The sequence below is a fragment of the Gopherus flavomarginatus genome, chromosome 1 (genome assembly GCF_025201925.1).
Source record: "Gopherus flavomarginatus isolate rGopFla2 chromosome 1, rGopFla2.mat.asm, whole genome shotgun sequence".
NCBI lineage: Eukaryota > Metazoa > Chordata > Testudines > Testudinidae > Gopherus > Gopherus flavomarginatus.
This window is the reverse complement of record NC_066617.1, coordinates 122818780-122838086: the sequence shown is the minus strand read 5'-3', so window position 1 is coordinate 122838086 and position 19307 is coordinate 122818780. Positions and strand designations below refer to the sequence as shown.

Below are 19307 nucleotides of genomic sequence, written 5' to 3'. Positions count from 1 at the left end.
GTAATTACTCAGGAATCAATCTATGTAACAAACCTCGATGCCAACTCTGCCCACATATCTATACCAGTGACACCATCACAGGACCTAACCAGATCAGCCACAACATCAACAGTACATTCACCTGCATGTCCACCAATGTAATATACGCCATCATGTGCCAGCAATGCCCCTCTGCTATGTACATTGGCCAAACTGGACAGTCCCTACATAAAAGGATAAATGGACACAAATCAGATATTAGGAATGGCAATATACAAAAACCTGTAGAACACGTCAATCTCCCTGGACACACAATAACAGATTTAAAGGTAGCCATCCTGCAGCAAAAAAAATATGAGAACTGTATGAGAACGTTAATTCGCAGTGACAAGAGAAAATGGAGGCTTATTTTTATAAAGAGCATATTCACCTCAAAATGCAAGCTTCTAATGATCCCAATCTACATAAATATACCTCTGTCCTTCCTATAATTAATAGTTTAAACTTCACTTGAAGGGAAAAACTAGTTTCTAGTCAAGACTTGATTAGCAGAGACTGGAATTAACAAGGCAAAAAAAAAAACCAAAAAAATGTCATCAATAAGGTCACAAGCCAGCATGAGAGTGTAAATTATAGACCAGAGATGCTCATTTCTATTCTACATTTCTGTTTACTATGACCACTGAATTTAGGAGCAAGATAATTACACAAAAATACACTATAGGAAAAAGAAAGCAGAATTCAGCAATATAGAAAGGCAAACTTAAACCCTCCTGCCTTCAAAAGACAGGAAACTTTAAAGTAACATTTATAAAACCTGCTGGACTATGTTCATTTGCTGGTTGTGCATTGCAGTCAGTTCTTCTTACTGACAACAGCCAGATCAATAAACAAAAAAAAATAAAAATAAACTACCATCTTTTTATATAGCAAGGTGGTATGTTTTACTAGGCACTTTGGAATGCTCTGAGCAAGTGGCCTATAGCTCTAGAGGCAGAAAGTTTGCAAGAAAGATTGATTCATTACTGGCACATAACAAGAGCTGCTTTGGATTTGCTGCTGGCAGTGGTAGTCATGAATTATTCAACACAAGCTGCTTAACCCCCAATATAATTTATTTTTATATGGCATCTTTCATAAAGGACATCATAAAACCACTTTGCAGAGGCATCTATTCACAAGCTAAAGAGGAAAAAAAGCAAAGGACAGTCTGAAGGGAAGATTTAAACAAAGAGGATATACAAGTGGTTTGGAAAGGGAAAATCTTCAGCTGGCAGAGATGGACAGGGCAAGAAATAAAAAGGTAGAAACAAACAAGAGGTCAAGTTTGATGGAATGTATTGAACAGGTAGCTAGGAGATTCAGGGTATGTCTACAGGTGAGCTAGAAGGTGTAAAGCTGAGTTAGCACTGATAGATCTAGCGTGTGAAAAATAGCATAGCTGCAGTGGTGCAAGCGGTGGGCTCGAGCTAGATTACCAGAGTACAATCCTGATCGTAGGTAGGTATGTGGGCATGTAGCTCCTCCTGCTTCTCAGGCCATTGTGGATACACTTCTATTTTTTAGTACTCTAACTCAATCAGAGCAAGCACTTGTATATCTGCTCAAGCTGGAAATTACACATTGCAGGTCCAACATACACATACTCTTAGAGAGCGAAGCGAGATTGAGTCTAAGCAGAGTTTTGAAAACCAGAAGAACAAAAGTGAATAATATTTGGAAATGTACGGGAAAGCTAGTGAATGTAGAATAGTATTTCCCACTTCTTTGAACTAGAGTTTTGGGCTCTAGATGCACAGGTGCTGACTTTGTCATTTCCCTGGAGGTGCTCAACCCCCGCTCTGCCCCAGGCCCTGCCCCTACTCCACCCCTGCCCTGCCTCTTTCTGCCCCATTCCATCCCCTCCGCCATTGCTCTGCAGCCTGCCCACTGCTGAACAGCTGATCGCAATGGGCAGGAGGCGCTGGTGGGGGAGGGTAAGGAGCTGATCAGCAGGGCTGCTGGTGGGTGCTGGGCACTCACCATTTTTTCCCTGTGTGTGCTCCAGCCCCGGAGCACCCACGGAGCTGGTGCCTATGCCTTGACATATAGCAATACATTAAGATCATAGAAGGGGAAATTGCAATACATCAAGATGGGCTGAGGGAAAGATATAACTAAAGATGAGAGAAGAGGCAGGGACAAACTAAGGATTAATCCTAACAATGCTCTAGAGATGGTGCAAGAGAGATTTGTTAACAAGAGAAATGTAAGAAGGAAAAAAAATTGCATAGCCTGTGACAACTCACAATTTCTGACCTAGAGAAATCTAAGTTAAAGACCAGAAATGGAGCATGGTTCCAAATCAGAATTTCACCAATTAGCCATGGGATGAACCAAAATCCTCAGTATAAAATTCCCTGAACTTTTGGGGATGTTTGAAATCCAGGTTTCCACTGTGGTTCATAATAAAAAGCCAAAGGGAACATCAGTAGATAATGGACACACACAAAGGAGGGGGAATAATAAATTGTTACATCTTCATTTACCCGGCAATGCCATGTGCCATACTATTCCTAGCTAACACACTAGTATGTATTCGCTCTTTTCCCCCAACACTTCCACTCACTTAAAGCTAATTGATTCCAGGCATCATCAAGTATTTCAGATTCGGCTACAGGGTGCATCAGCTGCTCTATAATACAGTTCAATCTGATAACAAATGGAAGCCTCTTACAGAACTTCATGATGTCATCTGGCTCACTAACACCATGGTGTAAGGCATGTGCATTATATGAACTTTTTTGTGGGTTGGCTTTATGTTCAGGTTCTACTGAACTGTAATGACAAAGAAAGAACAGCAGCACACAATTCTCTTTACTGCTACAAGGTTTCCATGATGACTATGTTAATGAGGTCAACTGACAACTCTCTGACACCTCCTATCATAGAAAACTCCAACAAGACTCCACACTAGAATTCACCCAAATCCTTCTCCAAAAAATTCCAAGAGAAACTCTCCAACCTCATTCCCCCCATGAACCCACTCAGGGACCTTCTACATGCTTCCCAAGATACACAAATAAGGGAACTCAGGTAGACTTATATCTGGCCTTGGGACTCTTACTGAAGGACTATCAGGACTCATAAAAAAATATCCTCAAAGGGCCACTCATCACACAAAGGGCTCGTTTCCTCCAGGACACAACTGATATCCTGTAGAAACTCAGCAACTTTAACAATGCCCCTCAGAATACCATCCATTTCACCTCCCTGTTCACCCACACTCCTCACAATGATGGCATAGCTACCCATTTCAAATATCTACAAGATAACACTCACATATCCACCCCAAACATCCTTTTCACATCCTCACCCTTAGCTAATGATACACCCAAAGTACATCAGTGATATTTTCAGCTTCAGGTCAAATGACCTAAACGTCCCTATATCTTTCCACCACAACTTTAACAACCACCACCCCGCATCCATCAAACTTTCTCTATGACACTTCTGTGCCAGCATCAACTTTCCGGACATCAGCTTCATCAAAGGAATGCTATAGACAACTGTATTGAAGAAACCCATAGACCACCACACTGAGGTCCAGTAACCACCTCAAACACACAAAGAAATCTGTTATCTACAGCCAGGCACTCATATCACAGAATATGCTCCAAGGAGAAAATCTAGGATATACACCTTAGCATACTTAAAATCTCCTTCACCAAACAAGGACACTACACCAAAGAAGTAGATTTAAAAAAAAACAAAAACAAACCATCACTGAATGGGCCACCAAACTCCGAGAGATCTTGTTTCAATACAGATTTTAAAATATCCTCCAACCACATACCCCTACATGTCACCCCACACTGGAACCCATATAGGGTATCAAACAATTGCTACCCATACTTTGTGGAGACCACATTCTGAAATAAATCTTTCCTGCTCACCCCCCCACCCCTTCTGGCCTTCAAACAACCTTACCAAGTTCATCATCAGAATCAAGCTCCCCACAGACCAGGACACAAAGTGGCACTAGACCCTGCCATAACAATAGCTGCAAACCCTGCAAGCATATCTCCACCGCTATTCTGTTCAATACCCCCTCCCCCAACACACCTTTCAAGAACCATGGATCCTACACATGCTTATCAATATAAGGTGTACCTCATCCAGAGCACTAAATGCCCCAACAACAATTATATGAGTCAAATGAAACAATTATTATGCTGTCAAATGAACTCACAGAAAAATTAAAAAAAAAACGACCGCCTGCACAAGATCTTCAAAAAGACGGACATGAGAGCTTAAATTCACAACTTTGGTAGACTCTTAAAAGCGTGGTCTTAATAAAGATACTATATTTATGGCTTATTACAACAATCTGTAGCCCACTAAGCCCCCTCTTCCCCTTTCTCTTTTTGTGCAGATCAGTTAAAGGGCCACTTCACCTTGAATGGTATCTTAAGAGTATGTGTTAACTACTTATGCTATACAATTTGATCTGCCTTATATTTAGTTATAACATTCGAAATATCTTTCCCAGACCTGAAGAAGAGCCCTGTGTGGCTCACTGGTTTTCAACCTGTGGTCCATGGATCCCTGGGGGGTCCACAGACTATGTCTAAGATTTCCAAAGGGGTCCACACCTACATTCAAAATCTTTTAGGGATCCACAAATGAAAAAAAAAAAGATTGAAAACCACTGGTGTAGATCAACAGCTTGCTTCTTTCACAAAGAGAAGTTGGTCCAATAAAAGATCTTCCCTCACCCACTTTGTTTCTCCAATATCTTGGGACTAACACAGCTACAAAGACCGCTGCAAACATGATTTGGAGGGCTTATTCTGGAATTCAGCACTGATGTGTATTCTAAGAAGAATTTTGCATGAGCAATTCTGATTTTACATCTATATTAACAACAAGGGAATGGGGAAAGAGCAGCTCACAGACATAGACATCTCAACACGGGCGGTGCTATGTTTTTTGTTGCCCCAAGCAGAGCAGTCAGGCAGCCTTTGCTGGCATTTCTGCAGGCGGTCCGCCGGTCACGTGGATTCGATGGCGTTTCTGCAGGTGATCTACCGGTCCCGTGCCTTCGGTGTGCCCACCACCGAATTGCTGCCGAAGCTGCGGGACCAGCAGACCTCCCGCAGAAACGCCACCAAAGGCTCCCTGATTGCAGCCCTCATGATGACTGACAGGCCACCTCACCCCAGGTTGCCGCCCCAGGCACATGATTGCTGCGCTAGTGCCTGGAGCTGCCCCTGCATCAGATACAGGGCCAAATTGATCCTGCAAGTAATCCCACAGGCTTCACAATAAGTTGCCCTATGGATGAGTTTGACTTAGGGTTTCAAGATGTCATTTAGAGGACACTGACGATGATCAGGAAGAGCCAGGAAAAAGAGGAAGATGAAAGCACAGCATAGCATAGAATTACAGCAGTTGAGGCCAGAAGTGCAGCTCAATGCCTTTTGCACTACACTGAAGGAGCAAAGCAAGCAGCTGAGAACATTTTTGACTTTGTTTCACTGCTAATGAGACGTGCAGAGATTCTGCAAATGCAGGAATTTAGCAGTTCCCTATTGATGAGTTCTTCCAAAAGTGAAAATAAATTGTTTAGAACATACTGTACACTGTACTGAGACACAGTGAGCTCATCCTCAGTACAATTAGTTGTTATTTTCATTTTGTTAGCAATTAGTTTGAAATGAGAAAGAGCTTTTTTTCCCCTTCTTCTAAACAAGTTCAGTCTGTCTTATGCAACAGACTGATCAAGTAATGGAGGTAATGGGCTTGATTTGCCTCTCACTTGTTCCAGTTTTACACCTGCATAACAATACTGTCTTGTTTTACGGCAGGTGTAAGCAATTGGAAAATCAAGCACAGTAAGGTCTAAATGACAAAACCCTACACCCTCAGTTGCAGAATATAATCAGTTACTAGTAATTTTTATAGGTTTCTCCAACCTCATCATCCAACTTCAAGCAGTTTAAGTTCAGAAGTTCCTGTCTAGTGATACCAGAAAAGGCCTTTCTGCCATGTATGTTCTCTCTTCACAATCTGACATTTAGTGATAGCTGGGTATCTTCACTTACTCCACACTGATGGAAAGAAACACCGTCCCACTAGGCAACTTTACATAATCACACTTCCCATGTATTCAGTGGTATACATCTTTGAAGAGCTGCACAAACATTAACTCATTCTCATAACGTCCCTGCAATAAGAAGTTGGTATTGTTATCCCCATTTTTATGGATGGAGAAATGGGCAGCTCAGCCCAACACAATCTTGGCATTAGGAAAAAAAGAGATGCTGATGAAGAAACTGAGGCAGACTGAGAGGTGAAATAACTTGTACAAGGCCATGCGGGGAGTAAATAGAATAGCTTTGATTCAAGTTCAGGAGTACCTAGCTCCTTGTCCCATGCTTTTTTCTCTAGACCACATTCCCTTCTCAATACTCCACAGTATAAGCACAATTTGAGATAGGCATGAACCAAACTCCACGGTTGAAATACCTTCCAAGGCTCGAGGAAGGTGGGATCTAAGATTTGTGACATGACCATCACTTTTGCATCTCTCCCTTTGGATCTGCTTTGTTTACAAATGTAGTACTTCAGTATTCAGGTGCATAGCTTATATGATCTAATTCCATCTCTTAATGCGATACTTACTTTTGCAAAAATTCATCAGACCCATAAACACTTAGAAAACACTCTTCCTGGGCTGGATATTGATTTGTGCAATGGAGAATCTCTACAACTAAGTTACGGACAATACAGCTAGCTGTAAACAAAGATAAGAAGAAAAATTAATAGCAGCTTGGTAGAGAGTTGCTGGCTATATTGTTGAGCAGAATCACAGTATGACTTCTAACTTCTGCTGCAGTATAGCTCCATCTAGAGGAATTAGAATGAACCACACCTTAGTTAATTATTTTTTTCTGGCTTCACGTGGTCTGAGGAGGATCAGGTTGTCATTCATACAATCCTAGCAACTCACTGAACTCACCCCGGTTTTTAAAGAAACAGGAGAATCTATCAGGAATCTAGAATTATAAACATATCAATTCTGAATCAGAGATGGCAGAACCAAAAAGCTAGTTATTCCCACTGAAATCTATAAACTCAGTTTTTCCCCATTGAAATTGTGTACTTTTCTCAAATGTGAATATAACCTAATGCAAATAAAAGAGGGCATGATGAAGGCTCTGCGCCTGCACAAGACCCAAGGATACGTCAGAGATTTGTTTGTCACTGCAATCAGCCACATTCATTTCATGAAGCCATACGTAATAGTAGCTGGGCACAGCAATGGTATGAAGATATATGCAATTAGCCCATGATAAATCTACTCTAGTATTACATTCCTCCATAACCCTGCTTCAAATTTTTAGGTCATTTTCCATCACAGGGATTTTCTTCTCCCTCCTCCCATTTTTGAGGATCTGATCCAAAAATTAAAGATATATTTATAGTTCGATTGTGAATTCTTGCAAGCAAATCACAATATACCTAACTAAATTTGCCTTTAATCGGCATAAAGGACTTGCCCTACCAACTAGATCATGGGCCATTATCTGATTCTTCAGAATGAAGGCAAAGATCACCCACAGTACACCTAGTCAATTGTGCAATGCAGCACACAGCGGAAATAATTCCTTCCAAACTTCTGTGACAATCTGACTGCCCACAGCTAACAATCCAAATCACCAAGCAGAGGTTGATTTTTCATTTCAATTCTTCATTCATGCTATTTCTTTACTGCTAAAAAAAATTAAAACATTCATTTTAAAGGTTCATTTTAAAGTTTAAGGTGTTAAAACCATTTGTGTTTTAGTGACCTCTTGGAGAGCAGACACAAAAATTAAATGCTCACAATCAAACTGAAGGCCCTAAAAATAAAAGTGGGCAGATTCACATTTATGCACTGGCTGCTTTGTACTGCCTTACTGGTACAAGGCAGCTGTGAGCCTTGTTTAACCAACCCATTAAACTAAAGTAGCACAAAGAAGCCAGATCATATTGGTTAATCTGGACCAAAAATATTTAAGCTGTTTACATTTAGATCAGGCCAATAAATGCCAATTGTTTTTCCACACAAAATTGACATTTTCTTTTATATTTCTCGTAAAAAAAACGACAATTGGCACTTTCAATCCCCCCTAACCCCCCACCCCAACTTAAAATGGAATGGTACCAAGTACCTAGCAAGATGACAAAAAAGTTTGTGTATTTTAGTAGAACTGAAGAACTGAATTCTGGAAGGCTAAAGAAACCCAAAGCACTTACCACATGGTGTAAGATGCAGTGGAGGAGATGAACAGTTTGTCAAAATGCTAACTTTGAATTTTGATTTACAAAGGATCTCATCTGATAATGTTGTTGTGATACTCCAAATCTTCCCAGTATTTGTTGTCAAATCAAAAGCAGGATATGCGTCTCTGATTCTGGAGAGAACATATGATAAGTTGATATATTGCAGCTCTCCTATAACTTGAGACAAAACTACCACAATATGCCAAAAACAACGGTATAGTTAGATATTAAGAAAAAATTTATATGCTGATGCTATGAACAAATCTACTTCTGTCAGACATCTCAGTGAGATAACTGCTGCCTATTTCATGTTTTATTAAATAAGAGAACCACTGGTAAAATAGCCATCAATTACAGTATGCAATATTATGAACAGAATCACTGTGTGGGTCTAATCCTAATCCTACTAAAGTCAAAGGGAGTTTAGCCAGAGACATCACTGTATTGTGATCAAAATAATTTCACCATGATGCAATGAGTGTATTCTGCCCATTTATTCATGTCCGAATAATGGTGACTTCATAGCAGAATTTTTGGACGCCTTCTCAATCCATTGCTAAATTTCGAGCACTCAGCAAGGTGACCTTCCAGTGATTTGCCACACAGCATTCATCCATTTCTTCACTGGTTGCAGTCTATTATGATTCCCTCCTTCCCCTTTCATCTCTGTACTTAATAGGACCAAAGTATATACATTTGCGACTGTGAATTCTGATATCAGGGTCTGCTCCACTCCAACAATATTTCTAACAGAGAAAAAAAGATGAATGCCTATCTGCAGGATAGGCAAGAAAGTCTTCACCACATTTCAAAAGCTGCAATTTTCTTCTTGTCAGAAGCATTAACTTCTCAAGATTCACATCTATAAATCACTATGGAAAAAAATTAGGCTTTTTATAAGTCACAACTTCATACATTGAGATGCCACGTTTCCAGTTTCTGAGTGAGCCATCCCCAGTCTTTTACTGATTTGCTTAGAACAGCATCCTTGGTTGGGTATATATAATCTCAGATAATTAAATTCATGTACTGCCTCTACAGTTTGTCTATTAATCCTGATGCCCACTTGCATTTCATTTTTGTTAATCATGTCAAGGTACAAGCACTTTGTTTTCTTCGCTTACAGAATAGTCCATATTCCACACAAACTATTTTCATAGACTCCAACACATTGCATTGGTGGTTGTAGAAAAGAGGGTCATGTCATCAACATACCTGAGGTTAGCTAAGAGATGTTCACTAATGGAAATCCCAGCTCCTTCTAAATGCACAGTTGCCTCACACCTTGCCCAATGGAAAACCACTCACCATTGCCTACTGCTGTTTGCACTGCAGTCTGCTGGTGGTGGTAGAGACTTGTAATAAATTCAATAAGATGTTTTGTCTGCCAAAGATACAAACTGTCATGTTGGATGGTGTCAACTTTTGAGTAGCCAATTAAGTACATAATCAATGGGTGATTATACTCACTGCATTTTTCAATGGGACTATGGATATTCGCTATTTGATCATATGTGACTTGGCCCTTTCATAAACCAGCTTTTTGTGGTGGTATTCCTGCTTCTATTTTTTGTTGCATGTGATCCTAGATTATATAGAGCAGCATTTTGCCTGCATGCAACATCAAGGAGATGTATAATTGTTACTACACTCTATTATGCCTCTCTTCTTTGGTAAGGGCATAGAAATTCTCTTTGTCCATTCTCCTGGCCAATTTCCAGTCATCCGTACATCATTATATGTTTTCCATATATAATCAGTACCACATATGCCAATCACTTTTTAACAATTCTTGTCTACCTCTGGTGTTTCCCAGTCTTTATTTTTGTAATAGCACACATCACTTACTCTCACAGGGTTAATGGCTCATTCTCTTTTCTGTTGTCCTGTATCATAGGTGGCTCTGGTGAGGCATAAAGATTGGCACCATAATCTCTCCACCTGCATTTAACACCATCACCCTTCCTGAGGACTCTGCCATCATGATCTTTTATTAGGTTTGATCACAGGGTAAGCCTTTTGGTAAGAAGCCTTACCACTGTAAACAGAATTTTGTGTTATTATTCTCTTTACAATTTCCAAGTTCCATAGATTTTGCTCTTACATATTCACTCTTGTCTTCTATTAAAGCAATGTTCTTAATGACAGATTTCTAAGGAGATCGTGTAACTAGGTTTGGGCACAAAAACTTACAGATACTAAGGCCTCAGCAAAGATTGAATACAGCTAGTCAAAACATTTTCTGTGCAAAATCTGACACAAAAAATTGTATCTGTTTTCAACCAGGTCTAGGATCAAACCTGGAACCTTCATCACCAAAAATATAGGTTTCTCTTATTTAAGTTTAAGGAAACTCCTGTAGTTGCTTATAGAAAACCTGTTCTAGTCACCAAGTCAAGTCACTAAAGGGAAATCTGATAATATGTAAGTGCATTATATACTGCTTCTTCTTCCAATTACCAGAGGTCAATTTCAAGTCCCCTTTGGCGTGCCATTGAAACCTAGAGACATCATGGTTCTCAGCTGGGATTGAAAATAATAAAAATATGATGATATACCTATCTCATAGAACTAGAAGTACTAGTTTTTGTCCAGATCCCCAAGTGGCCCCCTCAAAGATTGAACTCACAATCCTGGGTTTTAGTAGGCCAATGTTCAAACCACTGAGCTATCCCTCCTCCCCGATACACTATATTGCATCAGATAGGAATACATATCCTACCAATTGAGGTTTTACATTTCACTAAATTGACCTGCATTTTAGTAACTAAAATCAAATATTCTTTAGTAAGCACATTGCATTCTTTTGTGTTCAAGCAGCATGCTGTATCTTGATTTGGCAGCATTTTATATCGTCTCTGAAAACAGTACATTTTGTGGCATAGTTCTCTGTATAAATCTCTTCATTATAAGGTCATTGCATTCTTTTGTGTTCAAGCAGCATGCTGTATCTTGATTTGGCAGCATTTTATATTGTCTCTGATAACAGTACATTTTGTGGCATAGTTCTCTGTATAAATCTCTTCATTATAAGGTCATTTCTAATATTACATCTCAGAGCTGGTTCCTAACTCATTTAAATACCAGTATGAACTCTGCTTTTATTGCATACACGTTCCTATAACATTGGGTGTGTGTGTGAGAAATCTAGGTTTCCAAAGCTAATTATACAATGAAGTAGTGCATTACTTATAACGAAAAGCTAGTGAACATGGTAGCTCAGTGGTATAATGGAAAGTCACACTACCTACAGTATATGTGCTAAATTTATACTAGAAACAGAATTCATTATTCTATAAAAAGGCTGTTTCGTGACTATGTGAAAGTAGTTGCCTGTGTAGCTTCGTTTGTGGATCATGAACACATCACAATTTCCACTCACAAGCTTCACCCTTGTAAGCTATCTCCGTATAGATGACAAGGATTGAATGCTGGAGACTTAATTACCCTCTCACCCCTAAATCAGGGCTGAGGTACAGAGGCTTGGCAGCCTGGGGAAAATCTGTATTGCTTGCTGCCCATGCTGTACATAAATAGAGGACCATCATTTCCAGGGGTTTGACCCTGAAAGATGCTGAGCATTCCTCTGGGGTGCAGTGCATACTCCGCTCCTGATGAAGTCAGTAGGTGTTGAAGAAATTCAACACCTCATAGCACTGAACCTTGAGACTGTGAATTTGGTATCTTTTAGTGTCAAATTCATTTGAAAAAGGATTCTGAAACTATACGTGGAAGGACATTTGCTAAAGCCTGTTCCATAACTGTACCAAGAAACCTGGTAAAGAGATTATGGAAACTGCTTTAAAGTTGATACAATGAAATGTTTCAATTATGGATTGCTACCTGTACAAATGTTACCTGGAGAAAAATATAATGGGTTTCTATTTGAGTTACTAGCTGGAGCTGTAAGTTTCCATGATGTAGAGTTTGAATTAGATATTTTGCCTGATTTATAAAACCTGACAGTTACTAAGATTCTTTAGGGACTTGGGGGAAGCTCAGTAAGACTGAACGGGTTAGTTGTGTGCAAATCTAATGGAGATTTTTCTTGGTCTTTTCCTTGGTGTGACATCATCTCCTGAGGATGAGTTCTTATTCTGATAAAACAAAAAGAAAGAGTTTGCCACAGACACACATAAAACAAGCTATGGCCAAGTAGAAACAGCGTCATTTCTATTAATCTTCCTATACAGCATTAATCTTCCTATACTGTAAATAAACTCATTAATTTAGAAAATCAATAGGAGGCTTTTCCTGTAATTAGAGTGGAAAGTTAAATGTACAATGTTTGGACAGAACAATCTGAGTATCTGACAGAAAGTATGTCATGTGGCATATGCCTTCATGAATCTGATGCTATTAGAATGGGGCTTGGAGTCAGACTGATGCACTATGAAAAAAGGGAAACAGTGACATCTCTGATGCAGCATGTTTGGGGGATGGACAACCTCCCCATGGAGCTAAAAATATATTCAGCTAATTTCAGAGCCATTAAGATGAATTAGAAAGACATTTTTATACAGACAGGTCTTGAAAGGCCTTGCAAAAAACTGACTCAATATCTCAATGTAAATGGATAATATATATTTATATACCTAAAATAGTTCTTTGGGGGTAAAAATTAGTATGTGACCATATTACTAAAAAGACTTTATCATAATAAATGCCAATACTGGGACTCAACTGAGGTTGTATGGGCAACTTTCAATCTTATATTTCTTAATGTTCTTGTTTTTTTAAAAAATGAATTTTCTAGTTTTGTTTTTTTTAAAGAAAACTGATAGAAAGAAAAATTCTATCATATGGGACAGTAAAAGCCCAACTCTATCGCTTAGCAGGGTTGGAACACTAAGGTAGTACCTGGTAGCAATAATAGCCTATTATCCTCTAAGTGGAACATCCACTGGAGTGGAATGTTACACAGTTTGTCAGTGGGTTACACAGTTGTTTTCTAGACAAAAGTGGAATGTTAGGTATCAGGATTCTGAGGTTCTATTCCCAGCTTTGGAAGAGGAGTGCCTGGACATTAATGAATGACTTGTGCTCAATAATCAGTGCTTATCAATGAAACAGATGAAATTAGAACTCATGACATTCAGGCTCCCAGCCCAGTGCACCTTTACTAAGACCAGAGGGTATTTTGCTGAAGGAAAGTAGATAAGCAGGCAGGCACTTAACTGCAGGCATGGCAAGATATGCAGTGCAGATGTCCCTTAATTTTCTAAACAGTTCAAGTGCCAATACTGCTCTATTATCCATGTGCAGATGGTAATTATCCAAAACTTTAAAACTTGGCCAAAACAGAGTTTTCATGAGGGCAGCAAATAACACTTCTCCTGTATCAGGACTATCTCCCAGCCAACTTTCAATTTCCAGCCCCAAACCCCAGAGGCATTAGAGCTGGTGAAAGAAGTGGGATGAAACATCTTTTATATTCAGTACGCTGAAAAACATTAACTTTGAAGAGGTCAATTTACTACTTAATAATAAAGAGGGTGGCAAGGACAAAATATTTTTTCTACTACACTTGCTTGTTCATATTAATCTCTAAACCAAAATTAAGAGTTTTTCCTTATTTAAAGACATTGAAATTATGGTATTGTTCAGAAATGTAGAAATAATCATCCAATTAATATTAGCGAGATAAATGTCATAGTTGGTTGAATAAAGTTTTTTCATTACTTACTTCTTCACTCCATTGCAAAAGGAGGCAATACTTTCATTACTCCCTTGATTCACTTCAACCAGCTGGATAGACCAACCTGCAAGCTAAAAATACCAAAATTAAATGCATTCCCCCTTCTCCCAGGCTTGCTGAGTGAAATAGCTGTTTCACAGCACCAAGCACTGGGACAGAGGCAGGAAAAGCAGGATGCAGCAGCACACTCAGGGGAGGAGGTGGAGGTGAGCTGGGGCTCGGGGGCAGGGCAGGGAGCTGCCAGTGGATGCTGAGCACCCACCAATTTTTCCCAATAGGTGCTCCAGCCTCGGAGCACCCACGGAGTTGGCGCCTATGGGTGCAGGGCTGGAGCACATCAATAATAGGGCTGAAGTATAGTTGGCATAGGGCATGGACAAGGCTGATATGGCCATGAACAAGTCGAGGACAAAGTTAGGACAGGAATAGTAACTGGATCAAGGAAGGCTGGAAGCCTAGGAAGTTTAACATTGTGCAGAAGCACAAAGGTTCCTGGCTGAGTACGGCTATTGCACAGACTAACTTGAAGCTCTGGCGGGCTCAATGAAATTCCTGTGCCTGGGGGTCATATTACCTGGGCCCTGACCTGGTATAGGCTGCTGCAGCAAACCTGAGTGCTGACTCACTGCAGGCTCTGCTTAAGGGATAAGTCACTGTAGCTGAGTTGCTGCAGCGTCCCTGAGCCATGAGTTACTGCAGGCTCTGTTGGAAGAGGGAGTCATGGCAGCTGTGTGAGCTGCCCTGGCCTGCCTGCAGGTTTGCATCATATATAACTCTGTCAGACTTTAAAAGTTGAGGCTGAAATTTTCCATGCCGTCTTTGTGCCTCACTCTGATTCCCCCTCACACCCCAAAAAAAAAAAAAGTTTCAGCCAAAATGGTTCAGTTATTTCCAAAAATGAATTAGGGAAAAATACATTTTGTCCATGTTAAAAAATTCTCAAGACTGTTTCTTTAAGAAGCACGTGGGACTGCATGCTTTCGAGCAGAGACTTGAAATGTGGCAGGGAGATGATCTTTTGCTGTTCCCATGGAAATCTGCCCACATTTGGCCAAGTTAGAAGCCTTAGAAAAATTTCAGTTTACACATGCTGAGTGCAGAATTCAACAGCTGATATCTCTGAAGATTCCATCCCCAGTGAGAATGCTCCATCCTCTCACATCAGCTACATGTGACCAGAACACATGCACTGTTGTCACAGAGTGAATGAGCATGTTCCACTCTGAGAATGCAAAGGCAAAGACGGACTTTCCTAGCATCACTTCTCCTAGCTGCAGCTACTGTTTGCAATGTGCTTTGTGGACCTCCAGGAGGAAAGGCACCAAATAAATTAGAAATTGTTAATTCACCCTTTTTAAAACCACCATCAAATCCCTGTGCAGTCAACCATAATCTTACGAGGAATAGATTTTCTTCAGCCTGTAAACACCAGAGAGAGGCACAAACCACAATTTCCAGACCTTGGTGTGATTCTTAGCTTTTGTGAAGTGGTCTGGAGTGGAGTCTTGACTGAGGTCTATAATAAGTCAAATTTACTCACATAAGGTCTGATCCTGCAAGGTGTTCAGCACCTTCTGCTTTGAATAAGGTCAAGAGATGCTCAGCACTTTGCAGCATCATGCCCTAGCTATCTGAAAAGGGTCACTGTAGAGTGACTTGAAGTACTTCTCCCCACATGTATCTGGATACTTCAGGATTCCCAAAATATTTCAGAATGCTGACCAAGAGGTGGGTGGGGGTCACCATTATGAGGAAGGGAAATGTGTGAGGTTGTGGAAAAGAAAAAGAGTGAAGGGAGGAGAGAACATCAGAGAGGGAAATGGAGACCTGGAAGACAAGGAAATTAACACCCTCTCCCCCGCCCCTCCAATATCCCTGAATGGAGCACTTGAACGCTTGAAGGAAGGCAAGAGAAAGAGAAAAAAAACTTGGTTCAAAAAGACAACAAGAGCCAGAAAGGGATCTGACTTCTGAAGACCTGTTCAGTTACAGCAAAAGATATTTATTTAAAAAATACACATACATAAAAGCAAGCGGATTGGGGTCAAAATAGTCGTCGTGCCAAATCTCAGGATTAGAACAAGTCATCTTGAACAGAGATAGAGATAGCAAATTTGGCCACACAGCAAAACAGATTCAGCATAACGCCCTGCTATTATAGCTCTTTTGTTCCCCCTGTAAAAAAGCTGGGGAGAGCCTACCCTAAAATACTCTGCTCTACCATTTGCTCTAGAGTAGTAACAGTCCAATGATTCAAACAATGTTAGTGGTCCAAAAGTGCACTACTATAGTATATACCACTGGAGCATTTTGGACCACAGACCAGATCCTCAGCTAGTCCAAATTGGCCTACTTCCATTAGAATCAATGAAGTTAAACCAATCACATCAGTAGAGAAACTGGTTCCATTACTCTAAAAAATGAAGCAGTCTTTGTTAATGGGCAGATGGAAGAGATATGTCCACACATTTAAGTGTAAGTTCGGTAAGCCACAAATAAGATAGAGGACAGATCTGGCCAACATAAAATTCTTATTAGTTAGACTAAGCAGTCTCCTTTCCCTTCTTAAGTGATTTCTTATGGGCTGCTTGGTTCTCTTCTGAAAAGACGGATTATTCTACAAAGAAAGTAAAATTTAGAAGCTTTCCTCCCAACTAATCATCAAGAAGAGTCAATGTACTGTTTATTTACAAAGGTAGCTTCCTCTAACATATAAAAGCATTACAGGAAAAACTGAGTAAGAAAAAAAAAATTTGCTGCCTGATTACCCACTGCCTCACCTCATGTGTAATTATTCAGAACTTGCTCCAAAAGCCCATTAAAATCAATGGGATTCTTTCAACTGGCTTCAGTGGGCCTGATCCAAAGCCCATTGACATGTGCAGAATGAGAGCCATTTCTCACCCACTTCACACAGGTGCGGGTGAGTACACAAGATGTAAGACAGGGGACAGTCAAAACCAAGATCTTTAAGTCTTTCAACCATACAAATTTGGCACATACCTCTGTGCTGTCTGCAGAGCTGATGCTGGTCCAGACAGGTCCTGTGGTCAATTCTCTAGGTAGGTTTGTTAAGTATGTTTCCCCAGAGCTCACAAGGAAAGATTTACTGTCATTTCTCCTTTTAGCTTTCATTCCTTGTCCGCTTGCATTGTCGTCTGAGAAAACGGGATATTGATAGTCTATATGTTCAAAGCCTATATAGAAATTCAGATTTTTATTCTCTTTCTCCACATCTGACCCAAATTCATCTGCAGTTGGACTCAAGTTATTTCCTCCATGTGGACAATAGTCATAAAGTGTTCCAATGGGGTATGTGGGGTAGGAATTCTCAACTGAGAGGTCACTACATCCTGATAGCAAAGAAGGTCTGAAGCCAATTGTTGGTGGCACCCTGACTTGCTGCCAGTGAGAGGTGGGGCTTCCAAAGTAAAGATCCCTATGAGGAATTTGAGGTGGATTTATTCCATATAAATGTTCTTCTGCTGCATCCAAGAAAAAATCATTTTCTTCAAGGTCATGTGAATATGCTGGACCATAAAAGGGTATTTCACTGCTGCCTTCACCAACTATTTGATCAAGTCCTAGACTGACTTGGCTATCAGGATTAAAATGATACATTGAGTAAGACGCTTGTTCCTCAGATTGTTCTTCTTGTAACTCATCTTGTGTCAAAGGCATTTTCCAAAAGTAAGCCATGCTTCTTTAGACCATCAATCTTATTAACACACAGGAGACTTGCCACAGTTTCAAAGTCACAATGAGTAACACTGCAGAATTTGAGCTTTATATATTCACTGGAACAAAACAAAATAAAACCAGCTAAAATGAATTTAATGCGCTGTAAGTTGTACATATAAATGACATTCATTTTAGAGTTCTCTCCATAGGGTATAAAATCTTCTCTCTTATCTGGTACCTAGAGTGAAACCCACCATATGAAAGAGATGGAGAATGGTCCTTGGTTTCTGTACAGTTGAATAATATTTGTGGTCATTAAAACTAAAGATGCCCATTTCTGCAGCCTCCAAATAAATAATTTTAAATTCCTTATTATTTTTACAGTTGAATAGCACATTTTATCCAAGGATCTCAAAGCTCTTCCACAATACCCCTGTGAGGTTGGTCAATATGGGGAGATTTTTTCAAAGGTACAAAAGAGAGTTAGCTGTCTAATTCTCTTTTGTGCCCTTGAAAACCTCCCCTTATACTATGCATTTTATAGAGGTGTATTTTGAGGCACAAAGAGATTAATTGACTTGGCCAAGGTCATACTGCAAGTCAATGGACACAGTACCATACTCTTATAGACTCATAGACTCTAGGACTGGAAGGGACCTCGAGAGGTCATCGAGTCCAGTCCCCTGCCCTCATGGCAGGACCTTCTGTAGTCACTATGCACAATTTGGAGTTTATCATATAAATCAAGGCAAATATCAGTGAGCCAATTTAGTCTTTCTACCCATATGACATTTAATTAGAATGAGATCAGAAACAAGACCAGTAAACATATATTGACCTATAAGCATGTGCATGTGTTCATAAAAAGGTGTGCGGTTAAGTTGGCTATGCAACTATTTTGAGTCCTGGGATTGGAGGGGGCACAACAGCAAAAGCAGTGTGTCTTCAGAACTTCAGAGTGCAAATTGCAGGGAACAGCAGCTACTACAAGCCATACACAATTGTGTTCCCTACTTTTTCAAATAGAAGAAATAAAACCCATTTGATTTAATAATGTAATGACTATTTATACCCTTTCTTTCAGAATAGAAATACTATTGAAACAAAAAGATCTCTTGTAAATTACTGAGGCTGAAATCACATAGTTTTTCAATATGCTGCTAAAATCTATAATGTATTAGCTTAGATGATAATACTATGCACTGAAATCTATATTATAGTAGAGGATTCAACATAACTTATTTATTATTATTTTGATGAAACTATCTTGACTCAGCCTACTCACCCATAATCAGAAGGAAAAGGAGGATGAAAATTGGATTGTGTGATATGGAAACCTCCAAGACCTGCTGTCACAGCTCCAGGGTTAGCTGTACCTTTGATCCTCGGTCTTTCCTTGGGCATCCCTCTCAAGGGACAGACCCAGCATATGCACTTCTCTCAGACTGGAATCCTGCAAGTCACTCCATTTTTAGAGTGGGTCTCTTGGCTACAGTACCCATTTACCAATCATGTTTCCACAGCAGGTCCAACTGGACGTGACCTCTGCTATAGATTTCTCTTCAGGAGCTGTGCATAGTGGGTAAATGCAAGAACACCAAACAGTGTCTTCAAAAAAAGTATCTATCTATCTGATTAT

General features: G+C 39.9%; 1 protein-coding gene across 4 annotated transcripts in view; it reads right to left on the bottom strand.

Annotated features, from left to right (window-relative positions):
- Nucleotides 1–17773, bottom strand: part of PIK3C2G (phosphatidylinositol-4-phosphate 3-kinase catalytic subunit type 2 gamma) — a 307432-nt gene extending 289659 nt beyond the window's left edge. For all 4 annotated transcript variants that reach the window (XR_007776329.1, XM_050967900.1, XM_050967911.1 and 1 more), the window contains exons 1-4: nucleotides 16991–17773; nucleotides 13976–14058; nucleotides 8263–8420; nucleotides 6646–6757 (exon numbers count right to left, since the gene is read on the bottom strand). Coding sequence is in view for 3 of the 4 variants with exons in the window: in XM_050967900.1 (XP_050823857.1) it covers nucleotides 6646–6757; nucleotides 8263–8420; nucleotides 13976–14058; nucleotides 16991–17686 (1049 nt within the window). In the remaining variant the exon portion in view is untranslated. The remainder of the gene's footprint in view (nucleotides 1–6645; nucleotides 6758–8262; nucleotides 8421–13975; nucleotides 14059–16990) is intronic.
- Nucleotides 17774–19307: the final 1534 nt, after the last annotated feature.